Genomic DNA, 26,546 nt, shown 5'->3' on the forward strand with positions numbered 1-26,546 from the left:
TGGGTTTTCCAGTTTTGACTATTATGAATAGTGCAACCCAGCTCCCAGAAGTACGCAGCCGCATTTGCGACATCTTATTATCTCATTCTTGCTTTGGACAACCTGGCATTCTACGGAATGTAACCTGCCCACACGGCAGAGTCTGGCAAACTCCCTGTGGTGTACCCAATATGCCAAATACCAGTAACAATGATGGGTCTCATTCTCCTAACCCTGAAAGAGCCTTGAATGTGGCACTTTTTATAATCTCAGGGCCAGGACGAAGGAGACGTTACTGTTGCCTGCTCGAGGCAATTGACGAACAACAGGATAATCGTGATCGTGATTGAATAGTACAATGAACAAAGTAGTGCAGATGTATCTTCTGAATCGTGTTTTGGGGTCTCTAAGGTGTATTTCCAGGAGTGGAATTGCTGGGTCCTATGAAAGCTCATGAATTCCTAGTTTTTTGGGGAATGTCCACATTGTTTTCCAAAAAGGCTGGACCAGTTGACATTCCCAACAGTAATTAATGAAGGTACCTTTCTCCCCAGGAGTAAAAACATTTTAACATAAAATTGAAGAAGGGACTGGAGTCATGGTATGATGGATAGGGCACTTGCCTTGCATGCACCTAACCAGGGTTTGATTCCCCACCCCCCATAAATTTCCCCAAACCCCACCAAGAGTGATCCCTGAGCAAAGACCCAGGAATAAGCTCTAAGGACCACTAGGTGTGGCCTAAAACCAAAAAGAGAAATAAAACTGAAAGAAACAAGAATTTTAAAACAAAAGGAAGTCAGGGAGATGGTTCAAAGGGCTGAAATGCAGATTTGGCATGCAGGATCCCTGGATTCAATCTCCTGAACCTACGAGCAGTCCCCCAAGCACCACTGGGTGTCACCCCCCCTCTTAAAAAAAACAAAAATAAATCAAAAATTTTTAAAATGAAAGGTTTCTTCTGCATGGGCCCCAGAACAGCCTGGCCCACCCAGCTGTTAGTGATAAATCAGAAGTTACTTTCCTAAAGCTGAAATTTCCCCCTGCCACAGGGAGATGGATAAGCCTCTCGGATTACACGCAGAGAAAACCCAAAACCACTAGGTTCCTCTCCCAGGGGAAAAAAAAAAAAGTTCAAAGGCACTGACTTTTCCTTCTTTCCACTTGCATACAATGTTCAGTTTTCCTTATTAAATTGTCACCAGATCTGCCCCTGCAAGGAAGGATCCCATGGAGGGGGGATGAGGCACCATCATCCCTTCCCAGGGGCCCTTCCATTGAAACTGAGGAGGGTGGGGGTTGGTGCCTGTTCCCTGCAGTTAACAGCTGCAGCAGTTTTTAAGGCACAGGAAGTCTGCCGCGGGGGCCCTTCCCCAGACTTAGAGATGACAGGTCAGAGGTTAGAAGGCCCCACACAACGCATATCTCCAAGACACCAACGGTTAAAGATGACAGATCACCTTGAGCCGTGTGGACAGAGACACAAATGCAACTGAATTTATTTTCCACCTGGATGCTTCCTGTTGCTCTTTGGGGGCCAGAGTTTATTTCAGGCTCCCAGGGATGCTCAGGGGGCCCTGTGGTGTCAGGGTTTCAACTCTAGTCTCCCATCTTGCAAAGCCTGAGCTTAACTGGTTGAGTCATGGCCCGGACCCCTCTAACCCCTATTCCTCTGGGGACCTATGAGACTGATTGTGCATTTTTCTTGGAGATGCCCTGGAGCAATGTCACTTCTGAGGAACTTCCCCAGGCAGAGATAGGACAGAGGTTAAGGCGTTTGCCTTGCATGCATTTGCTGAGCCCAGTTCGATCAGCACGGAGGATTGCCAGGACTCAGCCCTATGAACATTCAGGTGTGACCCAAAAATAAACAGAGAGGTAGAGAGAGATTATGGGGAATCATATCTGCCATGTAGGCAGAGGTCACGGTCAATGGTCACGGTCCTCCCACTGTTCATCGATTTGCTCGAGCGGGCCCAGTAACGTCTCCATCATGAGACTTGTTGTTACTGTGTTTGGCATATCAAATATGCCACTGGTAGCCTGCCAGGCTCTGCCGTACGGGCAAAATACTCTCGGTAGTTTGCCAGCTCTCCGAGAGGGGCGAAGGAATTGAACTCGGGTCGGCCACGTTGGCCGCTTGTAAGGCAAACGCCCTACCGCTGTGCTATCGCTCCAGCTAAGGAGGCAGAAGGAGGGCGGGAAAGGGGGGTTAATCCGGGGATATTGGTGGTAGGGAATGTGCACTGGTGGAGGGATGGGTGTTTGATCATTGTGTGATTGTAACCCAAACATGAAAGTTTATAACTATCTCACGGTGATTCAATAAAATTAATTTAAAAAAAAAGAGAGAGAGGATGTGGGTTCCCCTTACAACTACAAATTTGCATTTGTGGCTCACAGTTGCCTTCTCGCATGGATCCCTGTGTTTTTGGAGGCACATTCACAGCACATGTGGTGCCCAAACATCCCTTGGAAGTCCCCTTTGGGACATGAACCCCGATTTCACTTGACTTTCCAGCCTGTGTACCCTGCAGGAAAGGGGCTGATCTTCCTCCTGAAATGGTGTTTGCTTGCCAAGCCTTGCACCCAAAGGCGGCAGCCAATCAGAGGGCTCACCACTGCTCACCCTAGGGTTGTTGCTGATTGGCTTGGCCAGACAAGTTGGTCCTGTAGAAGTGGCACCTGCCGTTTCACCGGTCTAGCAAGAAGGTGAGCACCTATTCGAATTGGTCCCTGGGGAAGATATTCTTCTTGCATGTTCTTAACTGACTTAGCCAGAGAGGACACCTTTTCCTAAAGGGTTTGCCTTAGGTATGCTTTTCTCTAATTTTTTTTTAAATTTTTATTAGTAAACCACCATGAGGCACAGTTGTAGACTTATAAATTTTTGTGCTTGGGTTTCAGTTATACAATGATTGCCACTCAATGCCTCTTTTGCAAACCACAACACCAAAAAGGAGAGAGAGAACAAAAGGGAATACCCAGCCACAGAGGCAGAGTGGGATGGGGGGATGGGCGTGGGAGGGATACTGGGATCTCTAATTTTTAACCAGCAAAAGGGTAATAATGGGTGTGTGGTATTCCTATTACCATCAGTTCTGTAAAGAAAGTACTAGTTTACCTCAGAGGGCAAGCACAAGCCTTGCATATGAGGCCTTGGGTTCAATCCCCTTGCCAATCTAAATTAAAAAAGAAAAAAAAAAGATTATTTCCAGGATCAGAGCAGGTAGGGCGAGTGCCTTGCACATGGCCTGGCTGACCCAGGTTGATCCCCAGCATCCCTGAGCCATCCAGGGGTCATTGCTGAGTGCTGAGCCAGAAGTAACCCCTGAACATTGCCAGGTGTGCTCCCAAGACAAAAAAAAAAAAGCAAAACAAAAACGAAAAAATTATTTCCAATAGATAGGTAAGGCTACCACTTTTCTAAAACACTGGTTACTGCTGGGAAACTTCTCAAGCGGTGAGTATTCAACAGTATGAAGGCTTTAGTTTAAGAAATCTTGGGGACTGGAGGAATAATATTGGTTTTAGCTTGGACGTTTGCCTTGCGCGCAGCCAAACCAGGTTCAATCCCAGACCACATTCGGTTTCCAGAGCCCTGCCAGGAGTGATTCCTGAATGCAGAGCCAGGAGTTAAACCATTGAGCACCACTGGGTTCGGATCCAAAATATCGCCCCCATTACCACACCTCCAAAAGAGATAAAGGAAAAAAATCTTGAAAAGTCACTTAGGAATTGGGAAGTTTTCCATAAGGAGAGAGCCGGATCCGGATCCGAGAGAAGGAGAAGGCCACCAGCTATTTAATTCCCTTCCCTTTTCTGCCTTCCCTTCCCTTCCCGTAGGCCTCAAATGACCTTCTGTGCTATAACAAAGAGATCTCAGATGTGCTTTCTTCAATATTTGACATTTAATACTGGAGACTCCAAAATTAGCTCTAATTCAAGAAGTCGTTCTGTCCCATAGGCAATGGGAAACAATCAATATTCTATTCTCTCACCGGAGAACAGTGTGCGGTCTCACAGCCCTGAAAAGGTGCGTGAAGAAAGTGGTCCTCCGAGAGGGGGGTTCTTGAGGGGGTGGCATTCTGGAAACTGGAAACATGGAGATTTCGGCCTTCACCGTCAAGTTTCAATTCCCACCCCACCCCCGGGAGAGAGAACCCAGATCATACATGGAGCAGAATGGAGTCTTCTAGCAAAGGGCTAGATAACAAAAGTAGCCCCATCACCCCAATATTACAGATGAAAAGGGAAAAAAACAGAATGCCAAAAGACAGCAAAATGCTTTGCTGGCTACTGAGAAAAGAGTGGGCAGCCAAATCAAAACCATGGAAAAGATCAGAGAGGTAGTACAGGGGTGCGGGCATGGGATTTGCAGGCAGCTGGCTCTGGCCTAATCTTCAGCACTTCACTGTACCCCAGGCACCTCCAGGAGCAACCCTTGAGCCGGGAGCCACCCCCAAATACCATTGGCTATGCTCCACCCCACCCCCCCAAAGAAAAAGAAACATAAGAAACTAAGACGTCCAATAAACGAAATATAAGGCACCCACGTAGCACTCCGAAAAAGCAAAAAATCAAATTCAGGAAACAAAGAAGCCAGCTGGTGAGATGCTGGCTAGCCAGAAGGAGGCAGAGGGAGAAATAGTCCCCAGAAGGTGCTGGAAGCTACTGAGGAGACAGAGAGGAAATGGAATTTGAGGAATGTAGGCCCCTGGGGTGCCCTGGCTGACCTGCTCCTCCAGGAGGTGTGGGAGCTGTGGGCTGCGTTGCTGAGAGGCACAGCCAGCATCTCTTTTTCACACCCCTTAGAAACTCCAGAGTTTCCGGGGATCCCCACACTGCTAAGCTGGGCAGCACCTCATCCTCAGGCCCAGGACCTGAATGCAAGAGAATAGCTGGGAAGAACCTGGGGCCTGCAGAGAACCACTAAGGGAGGAAAAAAAAAAAAAGGTTAGTCCAAGATAAACCAAGTAGAGATCTGTTTCTTGGTATCTGGGAGACACTAATTCATAAACTTTAAGGCTTAAAATTTAATGTGAATGAAAGTTTAACAGAAAAAAACACACACACACAAATGTTACTAGATATGGGCTGGAGCAATAGCACAGTGGGTAAGGCATTTGCCTTTCACACGGCTGACCCGGGTTTCTCTGCCCCTCTCAGAGAGCCCAGCAAGCGACCAAGAGTATCTCGCCTGCACAGCAAAGCCTGGCAAGCTACCCGTGACGTATTCGATATGCCAAACACAGTAGCAACAAGTCTCACAATTTGTTGTGAGACGTTACTGGTGCCCGCTCGAACAAATCGATGAACAACGGGAGAACAGTTATTAGATATCTCTCTCTCTCTCTCTCTCTCTCTCTCTCTCTCTCACACACACACACACACACACACACATACGTGACAGACTATATTTTCCAGCTAACCACATACAACTATAGACACGCATACACTATATATCTAATATGCACATATGTGTCTGTTCAATCAGGGTATGTGTGTATAGTTCACGGAATTCCCATCAAATACTCAGGAAGCATTATAGCCATTTTACAAATAGTGATAAGGAAGTTACTAGGGCTGGAACACTTTATTCATGATCACAGAGCTACGATGTAACAGAAAGGGGCCAGGAATCATGCTATCAGCCCCAAAAGCCTGTACTTTCAAACAGGAGACACCTTGAGGTTAAGTCATGATGTAGCAGATTTGTGAAGAAGCCCTGCCAACCCAGATTTCTCCGCAGACAACCCAACACTGGCAAGCCTCACAGATACCTTATCAAGCCAAACCAGCAAGTTCACTTAAACTTGAAGGAAAAAAAAAAAGAGGGAAGGGAAGGGAAGGTCAGAGAGAAATGATTGACTAAACAAAAATATGTAACTGCCAGAAGATCCTCCACCCAAGGAGACATAAATCAAGAGACAAATGTCCAAACGCAAAACAGAACTTGCAGCACAAAAAGAATTTTTGAAAAGTTAAATCCAGTCCTGAGCAATAGTACAGCAGGCAGGATGCTTGCCTTACACACAGCTGACCCAGATTCAATCCCTGGCACCACATATGGTCCCCTGAGCCCTGCCACGAATGATTCCTGAGCTCAGAGCCAGGATGAGCATCACCAAGTGTGGCCCCTGGCTAAAAAGAAACAAAATAAAACGAAACAAGTTAATGTTCTTGGAACCAAGAAGATCACACTATACAAGTAGCAGCCTTGTGTTCATATCTGGCACCACATGGTTCTGCCAGCACCTAATCAGGAATAGGCCCCCAAGCCCCTGGGTGTGGTCCCCCCCCAAAAAAAAAGTCACTCCAATAGCTAGAATCCTTAGTATGTAAAAAAACGTACAAATCAGCTGAAGAAAACTGAAAGGGGTGGGGTTAGGAAGGGGGAAATTAGGGGTCAGAGTGATAGTACAGTGGGTAGGGCATTTGCCTTACAAGGGGCTGACCCCCATACCTCCCATACCCAGATCTCATATGATCCCCCAAGCACCACCAGAAGTGATTCCTGAGCACAGAGCCAGGAGTACGTCTTGAGCACCACCAGGTTTAGCCCAAAAATCAGAAAAGAAAGGAAGGGAGGGAAGAAGGGAGGGAGGGAGGAAGAAGGAGAGAGAGAGAGAGAGAGAGAAGAAAGAAAGAAAGAAAGAAAGAAAGAAAGAAAGAAAGAAAGAGGAAAAAAAGGGGAGAAATAAGTAACAATAAAGGAAAACCAAATCTTCAGTCAAGCACAGACATTATGAATCGCTCTTCGACGAATCAAACTGCACTGATCTATCAAAGTCAGTTCTTCACAGTGTGCGGCCACATAGGGACTCTTGGGAATATACGTACTAAGGGCTTGGGAATATATGTAGCAATAATATCGGAGGAAAATAATCTCAAGATCGTTTAGGAAGTTGTGTTTTCAAATTGCTCCCAATTACAGAACATGCCTGATCACTAAAAGTCGAATTTCAAAAGAACATTTAACATCACAGGAAAAATTACATATATTTGAATGGGGAGGAGGGCATTTCCAATATAATTATAAGCACTGTAAACTCAATTTTATAACATCTGGCTTCACAGGGGAGAAAAACCATATGTGCATTGTATAGATACTATATTTGTTGGTAGATAACATATCTACAGCACACAGAGCAGTCCAAACATCTAAATGTTCACAGTGATTATCACTAGGCAGGTGTTCATAGGAAAGACGTATTTCTGTATTTATGTTTCTATTTTTTCCCACAAGTAACTTTTTAAATCAGGTTTAGCTACTCAGAATAAAGCAAATGAATAAAGCTTAAAGTTTCTTAATTCCTTCCATCTTAAATCTTTAATTCCCCTGAACACAGGAATAACTTAATGAAATGTGATTAGTAAGGTAGTAGCAAGTGAAGAGTTAATAGAAACAATATTTTTAAGACAAACGGTTATAGTAAGACAAGGCAATTAACCAGTATTGTCCTCAGATCGTTGTTTTATTAATTAGCTTGAATATTCTCAAACATACCCAAGAATGCTGTGAAGAACTTTTCAGTGGGACCAGAGAGATAGTAAAAGGGCTAAAGTGCTTTCTCGCCTTTCAGCAGCTGGCCTAGGATTACTCCTCGGCATTGCAGAAGGTTCCCTGGACTCCACCAGGAGAGATCTTGGAGCACAGAACCAGGAGTAGGCCCAGCACTAATAAAGACATGTTCCCACCACACCTCCCACCACCCCCCAAAAATATATTTGTAAAACCTGGCCAAAGAGGGGTCAGCGAGATAATACAGTGGGTAGGATGCTAGCCTTGCAGAGCTGACCCAGCTGGATCCCCAGCATCCCCTATTATCCCCCGAGCCTGCCAAGAGTGCAGAGCTAGGAGTAAGCCCTGAGTACTGCAGGGTGTGGTCAAAAAGAAAAAGAAAACTTGGCCAGAGATACTACAAGCATCAAGGTCCCAGCCTTGCATGGAAACAACCCGGGTTTGACCCCCAGCACTGCAAATTGTCCCCAGGGCACTGCCAAGACTGACCCCCCCCCCAGCATGAGCCCTGAGCACTACAGGATATGGCCCAAACTCCGTCACCTCTCTCCCCTCATACACACACATTTTTAAACATTAAATGCATGCTCGAAAATCATTTTGAAGGAATTTAGTGTTGATCCCAGGAAATACACTGATTTACATCAGATTTTGATTTTTAAATAAGTATGCCTCTTTGAAAATTGGAAGACATTAGTCTATGTCTGATTATTGGAAAGAAACTATCTTTTACTCTCCACACTCTCAAGTGCTCTAGCGTAATGGTCCTATATTATAAAAAGCTTATTCTTGATCTAGGGAAAAGTATCTCCAAGTAATGAATTAGGTGGGAGTACAATAGCCATATAACACATTCCCTCCAGAGAGAAATTCGAGTTTCATTACTTCCAATTGGGCTTGAAATTGCAACGACTGCTCACAAATGTTAGTTTTAATAGAATAAAATGTCATCCAGGGGGAATGACACTTTATAAACCTGGAGAAGTGTTTTCAAAACAAGTTTTGTTTTTTTATTAGCACAACTACACGGAAGTGTTCAATTGAGAACTGAGTCATAGACTCGTTTCTCTAATTAAATTTTTAATCTGGAATAAAGAATGCATTCTAGAAAGCTAGAATTCCACGCCGAGCCTGCAGTAATTCCACCTAAAAACCAGATTCTTGAGATGATAACACTTATCTTTGCCCATTGGGTTGCACTGAAGTAGGGCTCAGATAAAAAGCTAGAATATTCTGATCTCAGACTCTACAGCCAACTTTTCTGTCCCCGGGGACACTTCCCCATTCCTTTTGCCTCAGATACCCTTTTGCAGCCCCAAAGCAAACTGAACTAGAGCTTGGGAAAAGCTGGTCAGTCTCAGACACTCTGCATAATAAGCAAGACAAACAAGCAAGGGGGAGAGGGGTGTCTTGAATAAATTATCCGCATTCATTCTTGTGGGAGGGAGGTTTTAACAAGGTCAGTCTCTGGAAGGGACACACCTGTACCCTCACCCTTCGATTCCAAATGCCTCTCCCTCTCCTCAGACAGATGCTTCCTTCCCTGCCAAAGAAAGTCTCTGCAAAAACTCAAGGACTGGGCGCTGGCCAGTCAAAGCTACTCAGGACAGCTGCCACTCCTGTTCCTCCATTCCTGTGCTCACTCCAGTACAAAAAGTACACAGTCAAGTTCTGTGTGTTTATATTTAGAGCTTTCACTGTGTGGAACAGGGTTAGGAAATGTCTAATAACAGATATTAAATATCTGCACACACACACATATATATGTGTGTGTGTGTGTGTGTATATATATATATATATATATATATGGGCTGGAGCAATAGCACAGTGGTAGGGTGTTTGCCTTGCACGCAGCCAACATGGCCGACCCAAGTTCAAGTCTTCCACCCCTCTCAGAGAGCCCGGCAAGCTACCAAGAGTATCTCGCCCGCACGGCAGAGCCTGGCAAGCTACCCGTGATGTATTTCATATGCCAAACACAGTAACAACGAAGTCTCCAATGGAGATGTTACTGGGCCCGCTCGACCAAATCGATGAACAACGGGAGGACCATATATATATACACACAGATGCACCATACGCATGTGCACACAAATACACACACACACACACACATACACACAATGCCCTTGCATCCCAATCTCCTACTCATCCGCTCAAAGTGAATTCATAAGAGGACAGATCAGAGTGAATAGTACTGTGGGTAAGGAGTTTGCCTTGCACATGGCTGACCCAGGTTTGGTCCCAGACACCCCATATGGTCCTCAGAGCCCTGCCAGAAGTGATCCCTGAGCACAGAGCCAAGAGAAAGCCCTGAGCTCCACAAAGAGAACCGCCCCTCTCAAAAAGGAGGATATTCCAGCCCCACTGATGCCACTTTGAGACTTGGCACAGCCTGGCAGATTTGAGTAGTGGAGGGTGGAGTCGGACACGAACACACGGGGACACACACACACACACACACACACACACACACACAGTCTTTGCCATTACCCCCAATCAGGGCTCTACATGGATGTTTCCATCCTCCTCCACGCCCCCACTCCCCCACGCCCTGTCTCCAGGTTACGCCTTGCCTTGCCCTTCAACCTTTGGTTTCTCCCCAACAGCTAAATCTATCTGCACCATACAACTTTCATTTGCAAGCCTCCAGGAAGAATTCTACTCTGTAGAAATGGCTTCCTTGAGTGAATCCAGTTTTGGCCATTTTTTCTGGGAGCTTCCTCAGATAGACTTCCGGCACTCAATCTGTAAGAGTTTTGGCCACAACGAGCTGACTGGTTATCCCCAGTGTGCAAATGGGGACACTGGCTAATAACTTGCCCTGTGTGGCAAAACATGGAGGACTGAATCTAGCAGACTGCTTGAGATCCAGGATGTTTTGTGTCATTATCATTACCAGCGTGATATCCTAGGTCAAAGCCAAGAGTAAGCTCCTGTTTCTTTCCTGCAGGTTCTGGGTGATGCAAGAGGTCAAGAAACCCCTTGCCTCAGACAGGAGCAGGCACCATCCCTCCACCTGCTCCCTAAAAACCCAGGCGGCCACCAACTTCCAGAATCCAATGAGAAGTGCAGGTATGCGGATTCAATGACGGAAAACTCCAGGTCTCAAGGGATAGGGGATCCGGTCCCTCTCGTTTTCCACACCCCACCCCCTTCGTCCCCATAGGACTCCGCAGGTCATGCCCACAAACTGCTGCTACTTAAGCTCCTTAATGGCCATGATCCAGAGACAACACAAAAGAATCTTGAGCCAAGCAGCTCACTGCAGAGATTTCTCCAGACCCTAATTATCTAAAATTTTTAAATTCCTGGAGCACGCGGCCAGTCTGGCAGCCACGCAACATCTTATGCTATTCATTACAAGCAATACAAAAGGCAACATGGGGGAGACTGTCTGCCATAGAGGTTGGGGGAGGGTTGTGGTTGGGGTGGGGGATACTGGGGACCTTGGAAGATGTGCACTGGTGGAGGGTTGGGTGATAGATTACTGAATGACTGAAACTCAAACAGGAAAGCTTTATAACTGTATCTCACAGTAATTAAAAATGATAATAAAACAAAATTAACATTCTGAATTTAAAAAAAAGTAATGTGGAGTTCATGCCCAATTCAATCAGCTTAATCAATGGCTGAATAAGTAGCAGTACTCCTACATTTAAAAAAAAAAAAAAAAAAGAAAAAAGAAACTCTTGTCCTACTAATCAAATAGCTGGGAGTCTGCAGGTCACAGTGTCATACATACAGAAGTGCCCCACCAGGACAGCAAGACTCCCTGAGAGTGGCCACTACATTTGACTCTGTTAGTCTTAGGGACCCCACTCTGCCCCAGAGCTCAGAGACCAAGCAGGGAAAGACCAAGATAGGGACATCAAGGAACAAGAGTGTCTGGACAGGGCACCGGAATGATAGTACAGTTGGGAGGGTGCTTGCCTTGCACGTGGTCAACTAGGATTCGATCCCCACATCCCATATGTTCCCCCCAACCACCACCAGGAGTAATTACTGGGGTACAGAGGCCAGAGTAATCCCTGAGCATTACCAAGTGGAGAGAGAGAGAGAGAGAGAGAGAGAAAGAGAGAGAGAGAGAGAGAGAGAGAATCTCAGTCTGGGAAAGGAAATCAAGAACGACTGCAAAATGTTTTGGCAGTAATTTGGCTTTGGAGACTAATAGACTTCTAAAAGGAAAAAAAAAAGTACAGTCAGAGACAGAATCCAAACCTCTATATATCTCCATGGGAAACATCCCCCAAAATGTATGTTTGCAAATAGCAACTTGGTCCATCTGGTACAGTGTGGTTCATCTTCTCCGGAAAGAACTGAGGGTCCCTGAACAGACCCGGGACATTGCAAAATCTCTCTGCGTCTGGCTGGTCACCTGCCACTCTGAAAACAAGGTGCCTTCCTTACCAAGTCCCCACAGCAGGCACAGCTGTTCAGGGGCCAGGATGGGTGCCAAGAGCACCAAATGGACAACCTGTTCAAACGACTCATCAAGCACTCGGGCATGGTTGAGAGCTGCAAGGAAGGACAGAGACAGTATTTTTGCAAGCCCTTTCTTGGCCAACTGGAATACGGTCGTCTAAAAGGCTGTCCCTGAGTCCTAGGAAGACCAAAGCATTCTTTGGTCCATTTAAATAACATTTACAATGGGATAAAGGGATCTGCTGGGAACTAAACTCTCGTGGTGTTCACGAGTTACCAAATACAGATGCGGAACAACACTGCTGGGGACCTGAAACATGCGTTATGTGATAAACCAACAACCCCACAAGCCACAGGATCTAGAAACTTCTAAAAGTCAATCCAAGTTTTACTAAGCCTCTTCTCTGCTCCAGGCCATCCACAAAAGGGGCAAGAGTCTGCCCCTTCCTCACAGACAGTCTAGGTGGGATGTGAATAGACACATAGGCATATAACTAAATATCACAAGTCACATGATGACATGTTGATCTCCTTCACTGCTCCTGACAGGAAAGTACATAGGCTGGGTGGTAAAAACCCGGGAAATGTATTTCTCGGGGTTCTGGCAGCACCAGATCAAGATGTCCTGGTGTCTGGGGTAAGTTTGCTCATTTCCCTGTCCCTAGACTACCACAGTCCAGCTGTGAAGTCATGGTGGCAGGGGTCAGGGAGCTTTCTGGAACTCTTTATATGGACAGTTATCCCATTCATGAGGGTTTTTTGCCTTTATCCAATAATCATCTCCCAAAGACCCCCACCCCGACATATAGAACTATGGGCCAGAGATAGACTTACATGGGGTAAGAAAGCAGCTTTGTTTTTTGTTTTGTTCTTCTTGTGGGGGAGGGGACTGGGCCACACCTGGGGGGTACTCAGGACTGATTCCTGGGTCTGTGGTCAGGGATCACTCCTGGCAGTGCTCCTGGTACCATGGTGGATGACAAGGATGAAATCTGGGTCGACTATATGCAAGGCAAGTGCCCTACTCGCCGAACTATCTCTCTGGCCCCTGGAGGCCTGGGTTCCAGGCCTGGAACCACATGGTCTGCTGAACTTTACTCAGGAGAGACCCCTGAGCACCATCAGGGGTGGCCACAAAATATAAACAAAAAAATAAATTGACACACTAGAAATTAGTCTAACCATCTAGACCTTGGGAGCTGGGGTTACAGCTCAGGGGTAAAGTCTCCCACGTCTGAGCCCTGGATTGGATCCCAGCACTCCCCCAAATCATATAAACTTTGGAGTTAACAAAAACATTCCAAGGTTCAGTCCTAACCCTAGCACCTCCCACGTGACCTTATCTGGGACACCTGGTCTTTAGACAAAGCAGGGTGAGGGCAAAAGGTGACAGGGGACAGTGGCAGATGTCAGAGAGCAACCATGCTGACCTCCAAGATCCCAAGAGCAGGGCCAAGGGTTTACCCCCCAGTAACACAACCTAGAAGGCTTCTTGGTGTAAGAACTAGCCCAGAGGGACCTATAATATATTCTAACACACAGGCAACACTTGATTTAAGACATTTAAAGTGAAAACCTCTTTTAAATGTCTTCAAGGGGCCAAAGAGATACTACAGCAGGTAGGGCTCTTGCCTTGCACACAGTAGATCCAAGGTCAACCCTGGACATCACATATGCTCCCCCAAGCACCACCAGGAGTGATCCCTGAGTGCAGAGCCAGGAGTAAGCATTGAGTATCATCAGGTGTGACCCAAAAGCAAAAAAAAACAAAAAGGTTTTCAAGTGGCTGGAGCGATAGTACAGTGGGTAGGGTACCTGCTTATACACCACCTATCAAGGTTCAAACCCCAGCATCACATATAATCTCTCGAGCCCTGCCAGGAGTGATCCCTGAGAAAAGGAGTAAAATAAGCCCTGAACACCACTGTATATGACCCAATTCCCACTACCCCCAACCTCCAGAATGATCAAAAACCTAGGAGGAAAATAAGAGAGTGGAAATTAACAATGAGCAAAGACATAGTGCAAGTTGTTGGCCATGGGAAGCTATGCTCAACACATTTGTAATACAGAGAAACTACAAGTCAGATACACATTGTTTCTACCAGGTTGGCAAGGGGCAAAAAGTGATCCCAAGTACTGACAAAGAGATGGAAGACTCAGCGTGGCTCCAGGCCCTGCCCTGCTGACACAAAACTGAGCATAAGACCCCTGCACTGCCCCACATTGCTAAGCTTGATCTCAGCACCACTGTTTTCCTAGCACAGTGACATATGCCTCTTCCCGACATGCAAGCACAACAACAAAGGGAGAGGAAGGGGAAGAAAAAGGAACAGGAACACATCCACACACCAAGTCCACATGACGATAGACTGAGACAACCTCTGCAGAAGGCAATTTGGCAATATTCTCCAGTTAAAGTAGTCACACACACTCCAGACCTACGCCTTGGAGTATCTCCTTCTGATACTCTAGGAACAGGAAGAAAATGACTAAAGAGCAGGTATCTACTGCAGTCTGGCTTGGGAATAACAAAAAAAAATTTTTTTAAATCCAAGTGAGCCTTGATCTTCGTGCCTATGAACACACATCTCACTTTGCGTGTCTCTTTTTATCCTTTCTTGCTTGTTCTCTCTTGAACACATGCTTTTTTTTCTTTTACCCCCTCACATTTGTTTGGTTCAGTAAAAACTACCTACACACAAAAATTGTATATATATATATATATGGATATATATATAAGCAATAGCACAAAGGTAGGGCATTTGCCTTACAAGTGGCCAACATGGCCGACCCGAGTTCGATTCCTCCACCCCTCTCGGAGAGCCCGGCAAGCTACCAAGAGTATCTCGCCCGCACGGCAGAGCCTGGCAAGCTACTCATGACGTATTCGATATGCCAAACACAGTAACAAGTCTCATGATGGAGACGTTACTGGGCCCGCTCGAGCAAATCGATGAACAACAGGAGGACCGTGACCGATATACATAGATCTCCAAGCAAAATGCCCCTTCTGTAGTTGTCTTCATTCCTTCAGTTATTCTCATTAACTTAACCAACAAGGAATGGCTAAGTAAATATGGGTATGGTCCATGAATACCTTCAGAAATTAAACAAACAAACAAACAAACAAACAAAAGCAAGATTTGGTTTACAGCTCACTGTAGAACCTTTGCCTTGCCCATGTGAGGCCCTGGGTTCCATCCCCTAGACCACAAACACAAGACAAACAAGCAAATAATAATAAATTTTAAAAAACCAAGGCAGTGATGTAGTCGTCTGAAAAAAGGACATTCAAGACATATTGCACAGTAAGTAAAAGCAAATGACTAAACAGCCTGCATGGTGTGAAAATGCATCTTTTGTACCTATACAATTACAAAGATTGTATGTCTGACTGTGCGCATCACAGTCTTTCTGGAAGGAGACAGGAAAACAAAAACCAAGCAGGGTTATCTCTGGGGATTGTTTAGAGCCCTGGGGGAGGCAGAATGTCCTCCCGCTGCCCTCTGAGAGCCTTTCCAGTTTAGATCATGGGCCTGAGTCGCCTACATGCCAATTTAGCCAAATGACCATTCACAATACACGAGACATTCCAGGTGCAAAAGAGCCCAGTGATTACAAGGGCAGAGTCAGCTCTACGAAAAAGGCGGTGAAGGCCTCAACCCAGGAAGCTGGTGTGCACCCCCAGGATGTCCCGAATCACAGCTGAGCTGACAACCCTCCCATCTGGCATAACTCTTTCCCCAACCCCCCCCCCCCAACTCAGAACTGATGGCGGGAGGAGGCGCTCTCTGAGGGAGCACCACCATCTCTGGTTGAAAAGTCCACCAAACCGTTGCATGAAGAGGCCGCAGGGTTGACACACAAATGGAGCCTGAAGAAATCACAAGTACAGGAGAACCAGAACGAGAAAGCAGGGAGGACATAAAGACGGGGTCTAAACAAGACTCTCCAAAACAAGCCCCCGCCCCCAGACCCTCAAAATTCTAACTGAAGTGAAGAAACAGTAGGCCAAAATATTCTCTCAATCCTTCTGCGTGTCTGGAACGGAGATCCAGTGGGCTGCTTCCTCATTCCCGGTGAAGATCCTGGGAATCTCCCTTATTCCTGACAGAGATCTATGATGCTTCTTCATTTCCAGAGGGAGACCCCAGGTGGCTTCTGTACCACACACCCTCATTTCCGGTGGTGACAGTCAGGAGATCTCTCATTTCCGGTGAAGATCTCAGGAATCTCCCTCATTCCTGCCGGAGACCAAGTACTGCTTCTTCATTTCCAGAGCGAAGACTCCAGGCGGCTTCTCTACCACACACCATCATTTGCGGTAGCGACCTCCAGAAGCTCCCTCATTTCCAGTGAAGATTGCCAGGCTGCTCCCTGCCCACACGCCCTCACTTCTGGTGGCAGCCAGTGGGCTACTCCTTCATTTCCAGTTGGCATTCTCAGCCTGTTCCCTCATCTTCTATTGAGCACAATGACTGGGTTGGCACAGTGGATGCGGAAACTTGCCCAGGTGAAGACTCTCAGTCAATGATGGACATAATGCCCTCAGCTGGGCCATCTCACTTGCCTGGCAGGGGCTTTGGTTGACCCTGAATCTGGATCCAGCTTCTTTCTTCACCTACTGCTGCCCCTCTGCTGCCCCTCCCAGCTGTTGTTGGGCCTGAACCAACTGACTTGTATCCCCATCTGTTGCCTCTGATGCCCAGGAAACCATCTGCAACACAGTCCTGATGATCCAAACAAAGATTTGTGGGTGGAACGGAGCTCTGTGCAAAGAGGGGTTCACATCCTCACTCCTGGTAGCTGGGTATGAGCTCTTTTGGGAAATGGGTTGTTTTTTATTTGTGTGTTTGTTTTGCTTTTTGGGTCACACCTGGCAATGCACAGGGGTTACTCCTGGCTCATGCACTCAGGAATTACTCCTGGCATTGCTCAGGGGACCATATGGGATGCCGGGAATCGAACCAAGGTCGGCCACATGAAAGGCAAACACCCTACCTGCTGTACTATTGTTCCAGCCCTGGAAATGGGGTTTTTACCTGGGTAATCAGAGGCAAAGGAAGGCCTGCTAGATGAGGGTTGAGGCTAAACCCCAGTCCTATGGTATCCTTAGCTGGAGGATAGATACATAAGGCTTGGGGAAAAGGACCAACAGGGCATAGATTGGGGTGCTATATGCTTACAAACCAAGAAATGCAAGAAATGGCAAATCCCAGAAGCTGCAAGTGACAGGACAGATCTTCCATGAGTCTCTTGAAGGGAGTTTACCTAGTATCACACCTTAATTTGGAGCTTCTGGCCCCAGGAGTGGAAACGAGACTAAATTCTGAGACTTTAGGTCATTCAGTTTATGACCGTATGTTACAGCAGCCCTAGTAAAAAGGAAGAAACAGTCAGAGGGAAAATCTACTTAAAGAATCGTTCCACCTGGTCGGTGTAAGAATATCACCAAATTGGGGGCTCGAGCAATAGTACAGAGGGTAGGGTGGTTTGCCTTACAGGCTTCTGACCCAGGTTTGATCCTCAGCATCCCATATGGTCCCTTGAGCCCTGCCAGGAATAATCCCTGAGCACAGAAGGAGTAAGCCCTGAGCTCCACCAGGTGCCCCACCCCCCGCAAAAAAAAATAAATAAATAAGTACCACCAAATTGGTTCTCAACACCCCACCCCCCCAGGGTACAGGGAGCATCTCAACAAAAATGCATAGTGGGGTAGGAGAGATAATACAATGAATAATGCACTTACTTGCATGCAGCCAACACAGATTTGATCAGGGGCTCCTCCGAGCATCACCAGAGGTGATCCCTGAGTGCAGAGCCAGATGTAAGTCCCATGCACTATTGGGACTTACTTACTTACAAACCAACCAAAAAAGTAAATTAATTAAATGCATGGAAATATCTCCAAAAGTCACAAAACCTGAGACCACCAAAGACCAACTTAGGAGAAAGGAAAGCCAGAGCTCTCTCCAGGCTGCAGCAGCCTACCAGGTCCCGGCTGGCTCCACTGACTCTGCTCAGTAACTGCTGGTCATCTTATACCCAAAGAGCGTGAAATCCAACTCAGGTGAGCATTGACAGTGGCCAGAGCCCAGGCTGAGTAAAGAAATAGGTTGCACTATTTGCTAAAAGAAGGCCTGGGGGTTATTTCTGAGTTTCACGGACTTCTCTATTTTGACATTGGGGGATGCACCCGGTTATCCTCAGGAGTCACTCCTGGCAAGCCCATACGGGACGCCGAGCGAGGATCAAACCTAAGTCAGCCACATGCAAGGCCAGTGCCGTACCTGCTGTGCGAGCACCCCAATTTCTCTGTTTCAATTTGGCCGAGAGAACAGGTCACTCAGTGCTGATGAATAAACCAGCCTGGTCGACAGCCCAAGGTAAATGATAGTTCATGCCCACACACCAGCCTATTGCGCAGACACAAATGTCACTCCCCAGACCTGGGCAGATAAATCCAGAGGCAGATGAGCACCACGTGGAATGCCAGTCAAGCCCAATCCCTGTGCTCTGAGTCCCAGCACTTGCAGAGGAAACTTAGGATGTACTCAGGGGAGGGAGAGAAAGGGAGAGAGTTTGCAGAGGTACTGACTGAAAGTACCCTTTGGAGTTCACGTAACCTGCAATCAATGAACACTAAGACTCACAGGGGTCCTGCCTGTCAAAACACACTAAGATTACCTTGCAGATTTCTCCACGTCAATTTCTGTCATTCCCACTGAACTTGGCACAGGGCAGGAAGTTCGCAAAGAATGTGCCCGCTGCTACAGGCTCAGAAATTACAGGCACTGCCATGTCACACGTCACACGCTGAGCAGGTGCTTTTGCCAAACGCCTCCTCCTTGCCAAGAAATCCCTGCTGAGGATTAATCGGAATTTCCCGTTCTCTAAGCATTTCTTGCTCCCCAGAGTTATTACCCCTAAATTTCTAGCACTTAAGGGAAAAAAAAAAGCAGGATTTAGCACCTGTTTGTTTCAGAAATACTTGCTAAAAACAGCTCTGCCAAAAGGCCACCTCTAAAATTAGTCATATTTCCTGCTCCACAAAACATAGTAAACGGTATTTTTAGTAACTCCACTCCAGGTATCTGGCTCAGTCGTGCTCAAAACATAATTATTGGCAACTTACTAAGCAGGCAAACCTTCCCTTTTAGCCCCAAAATAGCTTCAATGAAAATGATGATTTTTTTTTTCCTTTTAGAGAGGGTTAGAACAAGATCTTGAAACAATTAACCGATCACTTAAGGTAGCCAACTCCATCTCAGACTTAAATCACAAAAGAAAGGAAGGCGTTATTCATCATGCTTCCAGTTGTGTTGCTTTGCCTGGAAAACCAGCGGTGGCTGAGCTCTTGCCGCATTTTTCTTCATAAGCCTTTCCAACTACAATGTCTCAAAGGAACCAAGTAGCAGAGTCCATGACCACAGATTCTGCCTTTCCTCGGGATGGGAAATGAGTAAGGGCGCGGCACCCTTACTCCGTCCCATTCACGGGGCTCTGCGACTTTGCGCTCCGTCTCAAAACCACAGACAACACTTTTCAAAATCTGATTCTGGGACTGCTTGCCCTCATCCGATCATCAACATATACTTATTCAGAGACACGGAGCCCAGGCTGAGAACTTACCCAACAAGACTTTCACAGGTTCCAGAGAATTCTTTTGGTTTGGTTTGGGGGCCACCCCCAGCAATGCTGGAGGCTGCTCCCATGTCCGTGCTCAGAGGTGGCTCCTGGCAGTGTTTGGGGAATGGTGAGCCCAGGATCTGGCAAAGTGATGTTCTCAGCCCAGCGACCTCTCAGGCATTGATTTTGTGGTTGTTGGGGGACCACATCTGGGGGTGCTCAGGCTTACATCCGATTCTGTGCTCAGGGATTCTGGCAGGATTCAGGGTGCCAGGGATCAAACCTGAGCCATGTAAGTTCTGGCATATAAGGCAAGTGCCATCTATACCCGCTGTACTATCAATCACTTCGGCCCCCTGAATTATTTTCTTTTAAAGTCCCATAGCAGAGACCACAACTGCTCACAGCTAAAGGAAGACAGAATGAAGTGTCCACCCCACCCACCTAGCCTCTCCTGCAGTGATCTTTCCTTTTTTTTTTTTTTTTTACAAGCAGTAAAAGGCCCCTGATTCAAATGACTTGCAAACAAACCTGAGGAAAGGCAGAGGAAAAGCAGGCCGGCAGAGCACAGTCCTGCAGGGCCCAGCCGTGGGAAAGGAGGCCCGAGATAAGATAGGATTGGAGCCCAGAATGAAGAGGGGGGTGCAGGGTGCCTGGTTGCTCTGGCCTCTGCATCCAGACATTCCCAGCAAGCTACGAAGGATGTGGCCCACAGCTCAGGGGAAATCTGCACCATGTCCAAACGCAACACAGACACCCCAAGTGCCCGAAACCAGACCTACTCCTGACCTGCGTATACATCACCCCAAAGAGCAGAGTTGGAGACCACCTCCTCTCTTATATATACACACACACACACACACACACACACACACATTTTCAGCTTTCTCATGAACCTATTTCCCACAGCTGCCCTGGACCGCTTCATGGTGGGGACAGACATCTACTTCTCACTATAGTGCTGACACTTTCTTTTCCCTCCTGCTGAGGCCTATATGTGGGGAGGTAGGATGGGGGGTGGGGGGGGTGGCACACCCAAAGATGCTCAGGGTTTACTCCTGGCTCTGCGTTCAGGGATTATTCCTAGTAGGGCTCTGGGGACATATGGGGTGACAGAAATAAATCTGGGTTGGCTGCATGCAACGTGAGCACCTTACCCCCTGAACTATCTCTCTGACCCCAGGTCCGTATCATTATTTTTTTAAAGGAAGAGCTTGGGGGCCAGAGCAATAATACAATGGGTAGGGCACTTGCCTTGCACGCAGCTAACATGAGTTCAATCCCTGGCATCCCAAGAGTTATTCCTGAGTGCTAAGTCAGGTGTAACCTCAGAACCATCAGCACCCCCAAAACAAAAATAAATGAAAGAACTTTATCATCATTCATGAACCCCAAAAGTAGGGGTGATAGTCGGGGAACAGTCCTGGGGGAAGCAGGCCTTCCTGAGCCACCTGCTTCACCCACACTATTTCCTCTGGTCCTGTGGTCCTGTTCCCAGGCCTCTGCTTGCTCTACTTACAGCTGTGAAATAGAACCGTCCCAAGGCTGCAAAGAGCAGGAGGTAGACTTGGCCATCGGTTTGGCCTTAGTAAAACAACATTCAACTAGAGAAGGATGTTTCTCAGGCACACACAGGCTCACGCATCCCATCCCTTCCCCCCCTCTTTTTTTTTCTTTTTTGGCTTTTGAGTCACAGTAGTACTCAGGATTTAACTCCTGGCTCTGAGCTCAGGGACCATTTCTGGCGGGGCTTGGGGGACCATATAGGATGCCAGGGATCAATCCTGGGGCAGCCGAATGCAAGGCAAGCACCCAGCCTGCTGTACTATCGCTCTGGGGCCCCAACACATCCCCATTTATTTAATCGCTACCATCTGCCAAAGCCCAAATCTATCAGTTAAACATGAAAGGTGTGTTGGATTGGGGAGATAAACGCTTTCAGTGACGCCACCTTTAAATGAAAACTGGCAATTAAGAGAATGAAAATCTAGATTTCTCCGGGATGGGCCGCTGCTGGCAGCCTCCTCTGCTCCCAGACAGCATGAGGGCAAATCTCCCCATCTGCACCCACTTCAGAAACCAGGAGTCCAGCTGAATTATTTCACACCCAATTAGTGCTACCTTCTTCCACCCCCGGAGAGAAGGTGAGAGTCATCATTTAAAACAGGAGAGGGGCAGAAGCTCCCTGAGCTCCTCGCGTAGACCCCATTTGAACACTGACCCATGCAAGGCAGAAAGCAAACAGCCCGAGGAGCCTGAGTGCTGAGGGCCACCAAGGCCAACAGCCGGCAGAAAAGGCGCCGGCGGTGAGGAGCAGGAGGTAAGGAGGGAGTCCAGAGGCACAGTTCCCTGCTGCTCTTCCTCCAGTTTCAAGCAGAAACACCCAGATTGAATACTATCCTCACCTGCTTCCGTTTGGCAAGGGGGCTACACCTCAAGGTGCTGGGGATGGGGGACCAGGGGAGGCTACTCCTGGCTCAGTGTTCTGGGGAGAGGGGGGGCACGCAGCAATAAAACTCAGGCTCCTGCATGCCGAGCACAAGATTCAGCCCACAGCGCTATTTTCCACTCCAAAGATCCTACACTTTTTTTTTTTTGGCATTTTGAGTCAGGGGTTACTGCTGGCTCAGCACTCAGGGATCACTCCTGGCAGGCTTGGGGACCATATGGGGTGCCGGGGATGGATCCCCAGTCATCCACGTGCAAAGCAAACACCCTACCCACTATACTATCACAACTGCCCCATCCTACACTTTTAAGAAATACATTAAAAAAACAACAACCTTCTACAGCCCAGCCAGCAGGAATTTACACAGCAAAGAGACATATGCACTGTAATTAGCAAGCCGGTGCCAGGAGCGCCCTGCTGGGGGGTGGGGGCAGGGGGGATTCTGCATGCCTGTCAGCCACTGCAAACCCAGATGTGTGCCCGGCTTTGGCTCCCGGAGAACTACAATGACTTTCGGAGCTTCTTCCCTGACTTTTGCTCTTGCTTTTCCTTAGAAGAGTTTCTCAATTCTGTGAGTTCATCCCCAACTTTCTCCTCCCCTCCCCCCTTTTTGGCATAGTAATTGTAGCTTTCTTTTTTCTTCTCCTCCCCAGCCTTCCAGCTCTAACCCCATTTCCCCCAAAACACAAAGGGGAACCCCACCCCAAAGCACTGCCAGCAATAAAGGACAAATGACAAAGGGGGTGGAAACTTGAACCCAAATGCAAGCAGCTCCAGTAAGAGTAGTAGGAGGAGTTGGAGAACTGGACCGGGGTGAACCCAGGGACATGCAGGAGGGGTGCCAGGGGCACTGAGGCCCAGAATTTTAAGCAACTCCCAGATGGGGCCAGAACCCAGGGCAGGAGAGAAGAAAACAGGACTTCTCTGCTCCTCCTTCCTCAACGGGTGACCCAAAAGGGCTCCCCCATCCTGGGAAGGGGGTACTTGGTCTGGGGTGTACTGACGGCTCTCCAAGTTTGAGGAAACCCAGGCCCAGAGTCATACGTAATGGGTGGGGCGTTTGCCTCACATGCAACCATCCTGAGTTCAATCCACAGCATCCCGTATGGTCCCCGGAGCCCTCCAGGAGTGATTCCTGAGTACCAGGGCAGAAGTAAACGCTGAGCACAGCCTGGTGTGGCCAAAAAAAAAAATGCTTGGGGCAGCTCACAATTTGGGAGTGACCCAAAGCCTGGTCCACTCCACACCCCAAAGTAAGCCACTCTATCTTGGGGTTCTTCTTGCCGTTCTAAGTTACAACTCCCTCCCAGTTTGCTAGAATATTCAACCAAGTAGCCACTCCAAGCGGTGGGAAGATGAGAAGGAGCTGCGGAGAGACAAACCTGCCAGACCAGGGTCCTACAGCAGGGAGGGCTCCGCAGAGGAGGGCGGGGTAGGTGGGGAGACGGGAGAGGCGTGGGGCTGCAAACCTGCGGGGGGGAAAAAACTTTCCAGGCTGCCCCTGGTCCCAGGTGGTGGGAAATATCCCAAAGTCTCAGCCTGTACCCTGAGTCCTGGCAGGGATCGGACCCTCAACACGGTACTGTCTCTCCCTCTCTGGTCTTTCTCTCTGTCTCTGTCTCTGTCTCTCTGTCTGTCTCTCTCTCTTTCTCTCTGTCTCCCCCCCCTCTCTCTCTGCCTCTCTCTCTCCCTCCCTCTCCCTCTCTCTCTCTCCCTCTCTCTCCCCCCCACATTGATCTACAGCGGTAGCGGCCCCCAGAGCAGCTCTGGAATCCCCAACCCCCCGCCCCCAACTCTAACCGCCCCCCCGCCGGCACCGGTGTCCGCTAGGCGGCGCCCTTCCAGGAGCCAAAAAAAAATTTTTTTTAAAGCAAGAAGAAAAATGCTGCTGGTGTCTTCGGGGAAACCTGCACCCCCGTGGGTGAAACTGACCCCAGATCACCCCACGCGAGAGGTCAGGCACCGCGCGCTAGGTCCGTGCCCGCCTCCTGCAACCCGAACAGAGTCACGGATGGGGGTGGGTAGAAGTGGGCGCCCAGCTCTCTCTGCAGCCGGACTCCCCGGACAGTGCTCCCCGCGGGTTTCCCCCCCACCCCCACCCCTCCGGCTCACCTTCTCTCCGGTGAGCACGTGCAGCCCCTCGCGCACCTTGGCGAAGGAGCCCTCGCCCAGCTTGCGGCTGCCGATCAGGTAGTTGCCCACGCGCTTGTGGTGCTGGAAGTCCCGCAGCCGCTCGCGGGGCACGCCGCTCACCCAGGCGGGCAGGAAACTTCCCTCGCAGGCCGCCGCCGGCCGGGCCGCGTCCTCGGCGCCGCCGCCACCGCCGGGCGCCGCCGGCTCGCCCAGGAGCCCGTCCCCCGCCGCCGCCGGCATCGCTTCACCCGCGCCGGGCGCGCAGCTCCCGGCCGGCTCCCGCGCGCGCGGTTGCTGCTCCTCCTCCTGCTCCTGCTCCTGCTCCTCCTGCTCCTCCTCCTCCTTCTTCTCCTCCTCCTCCACCTCCTCCTCCTCCTTTTCCTCCCGCCGCCACCGCCCGGGGCTGGCCCCGCCCGGTCCGCGCCTCCCGCGCGCCCCGGGCCGCCGAGCGCGGCGCGCAGACAATAGCGGGCGCCCGGGGAGCCTGAGGCTGGGGGGGGGCGCCGAGCCGCACCCCCACCCCCCAAGAAGTTCTTTACGGGGTCTCTCGGAAGCCCTTTTCCCGACGCCGCGATCCCGGGCGCGGGGCCGTCCGGGCGGCCGCTGACAGTCGTCCCGCGGGGTCGGGGGCGCGGTCCGGGGCCACTGCCCGCCGGGGGTCGGGGGGTGGCTCCTTAGCGGGGCTCCCGGCGGCCGCTCCCGGGCCTGGACAGCGCGTGGCGGGCGGCAGGCGCCCCCTGGAAGGCGGCCGAAGAAAGCTCCATTCACAGTTTGAAATTTTTTTGCAGAAATTCAATCCGGCGGCGGGCGGCGGGAACAGAGGCGAGCTCGGCGGTGCGGCCCGAGCACTTTCAAATCCCGCCTGGCCCCTCCTTCCCCGCGCGCCGCTGCCAAGCTCGACCCTCGGCGCCGAGGGGAGGGCCCGGGGCGGGGAGCGGCCGAGTGGGCGGCGGAGGAGCCCGCCGAGCCAGCGCCAGACTGGGGGGACCCCCCGCGCGGCCCCGGTAGACGCGCGCTCCCGGGCCAGGCAGGAGCGCGGGAGGGAGGCGCTCGCGCAGCCCCCGTGGACCGCGGGGTGGGTGTTCGGTGTCCAGCTCGGAGCCTGGCCCACGGTGGGGGGCCCTCCTGGCCCCTGGGCGGTGGGATGGAAGGAAGGAAGGATGGATGGAAGGATGGATGGAAGGATGGATGGATGGACGGACGGACGGACGGAAAGACGGACGCACGCGTGCAGGCTGGGGAGGTGGCGGGGTTCGCACGCAGACCCCGGATTGCTGGCTTGGGAGGAGGAGCCGGCGCCTCGGTGATAGTAGCTGCGGCGACGTAGAAGCGTGTGCGGCCTCGGTGCGTTTTACACCTTCCTAGCCCGGCGTTGAATTGCGGGCGAGAGCGGGCGGGGGGGCGGGGGGAGCACCCCGCCTTCTCCCTCCTCCCCGAGGCTTTGTTCTGTGTGCGCCCAGGCTTCTCGGCCCGGGTAAACAGGTGTCGCTGCCCTGCGAGTCGGGAGCAGCTTCGGGATAATCCACGCCCCCCCCCATTCCCCCGCCACACACACACACACACACTCACACACACCGTCTTAAAACGCTCCCCAAAGAGGAATGTGGAAAGGCAGAGGGTGGCGAGGGGGAGAGGGGTCGGCGGAGGGACGGAGACGCATTTGCAGAAGGCTACCTGTTGCGAAGCCTGGTGCAAAGCGGCCGCCTGGCACTGAAACCTCACGCCCGTTGCAAGAGAAAGGATTCGTGCGGAATCCAGGTCCTGGCATTGTTCACCGCTGGGTAAACAAGTCTGGTAGAACCCGCGCCAGGGCGCACGGATTGGGGGATGCGCGCGGGCGGGCACGCACGGCGTTTCCGAATCGGTGTCTTCGGGACTCTTTGACCCATGTGGGAAGTGACCCAGAGAAACGCCTCTTGAAAGGAGATCAGATCTGAGATATGCGTGCTCGCAGGCTCCGGCGCGCCAAGCACCCAGCGCGGCTTCCCGCGGCTTCCTCTGCTCTGGCCTTTCTCGTTCTCGCCTTTCCCCACGCGTAGAGATCTCTCTCTTAGAAGCGGGAGTTCTTGACCACCAATGACTCTGCAGGGCCAAGCCAATGGCTCTCTATGTGATTGTCAAATTTTAATTTTAGGACAGTAAACGGTGGGAGGTGGGGGCAGTCATATGAGGAGCACATGGCTTGCAAAGTACAAATTGAACAGATGCCCAGTGAATTAGGGGTGGAGGGTGGGGTGATGGCACGTCAAAGCCGTTTGCATTTTCCCCCAAGAAGTTTTGGAGTTTCCCTGATGTTGCATTATTAGTTGTGAGAGGAAAAGGAGGAGGAGGAGGAGGAATTATTAGGGTGGATTTCAAAGGGGTCTCATCAAAGTATCTTTTTGGCCAAAAAAAAGTTAGCTT

The 26,546-nt window shown here is 49.7% G+C and overlaps 1 protein-coding gene across 1 annotated transcript in view; it reads right to left on the reverse strand.

Annotated features, from left to right (window-relative positions):
- Positions 1 to 24,463, reverse strand: part of HUNK (hormonally up-regulated Neu-associated kinase) — a 124,063-nt gene extending 99,600 nt beyond the window's left edge. The window contains exon 1 of the mRNA XM_056109323.1: positions 24,123 to 24,463. Coding sequence (XP_055965298.1) covers positions 24,123 to 24,383 — 261 coding nt within the window. The 5' untranslated portion in view covers positions 24,384 to 24,463. The remainder of the gene's footprint in view (positions 1 to 24,122) is intronic.
- Positions 24,464 to 26,546: the final 2,083 nt, after the last annotated feature.

This window comes from Sorex fumeus, unplaced genomic scaffold (assembly GCF_029834395.1).
Source record: "Sorex fumeus unplaced genomic scaffold, SorFum_2.1 ptg000265l, whole genome shotgun sequence".
Classification (NCBI taxonomy): Eukaryota; Metazoa; Chordata; class Mammalia; order Eulipotyphla; family Soricidae; genus Sorex; species Sorex fumeus.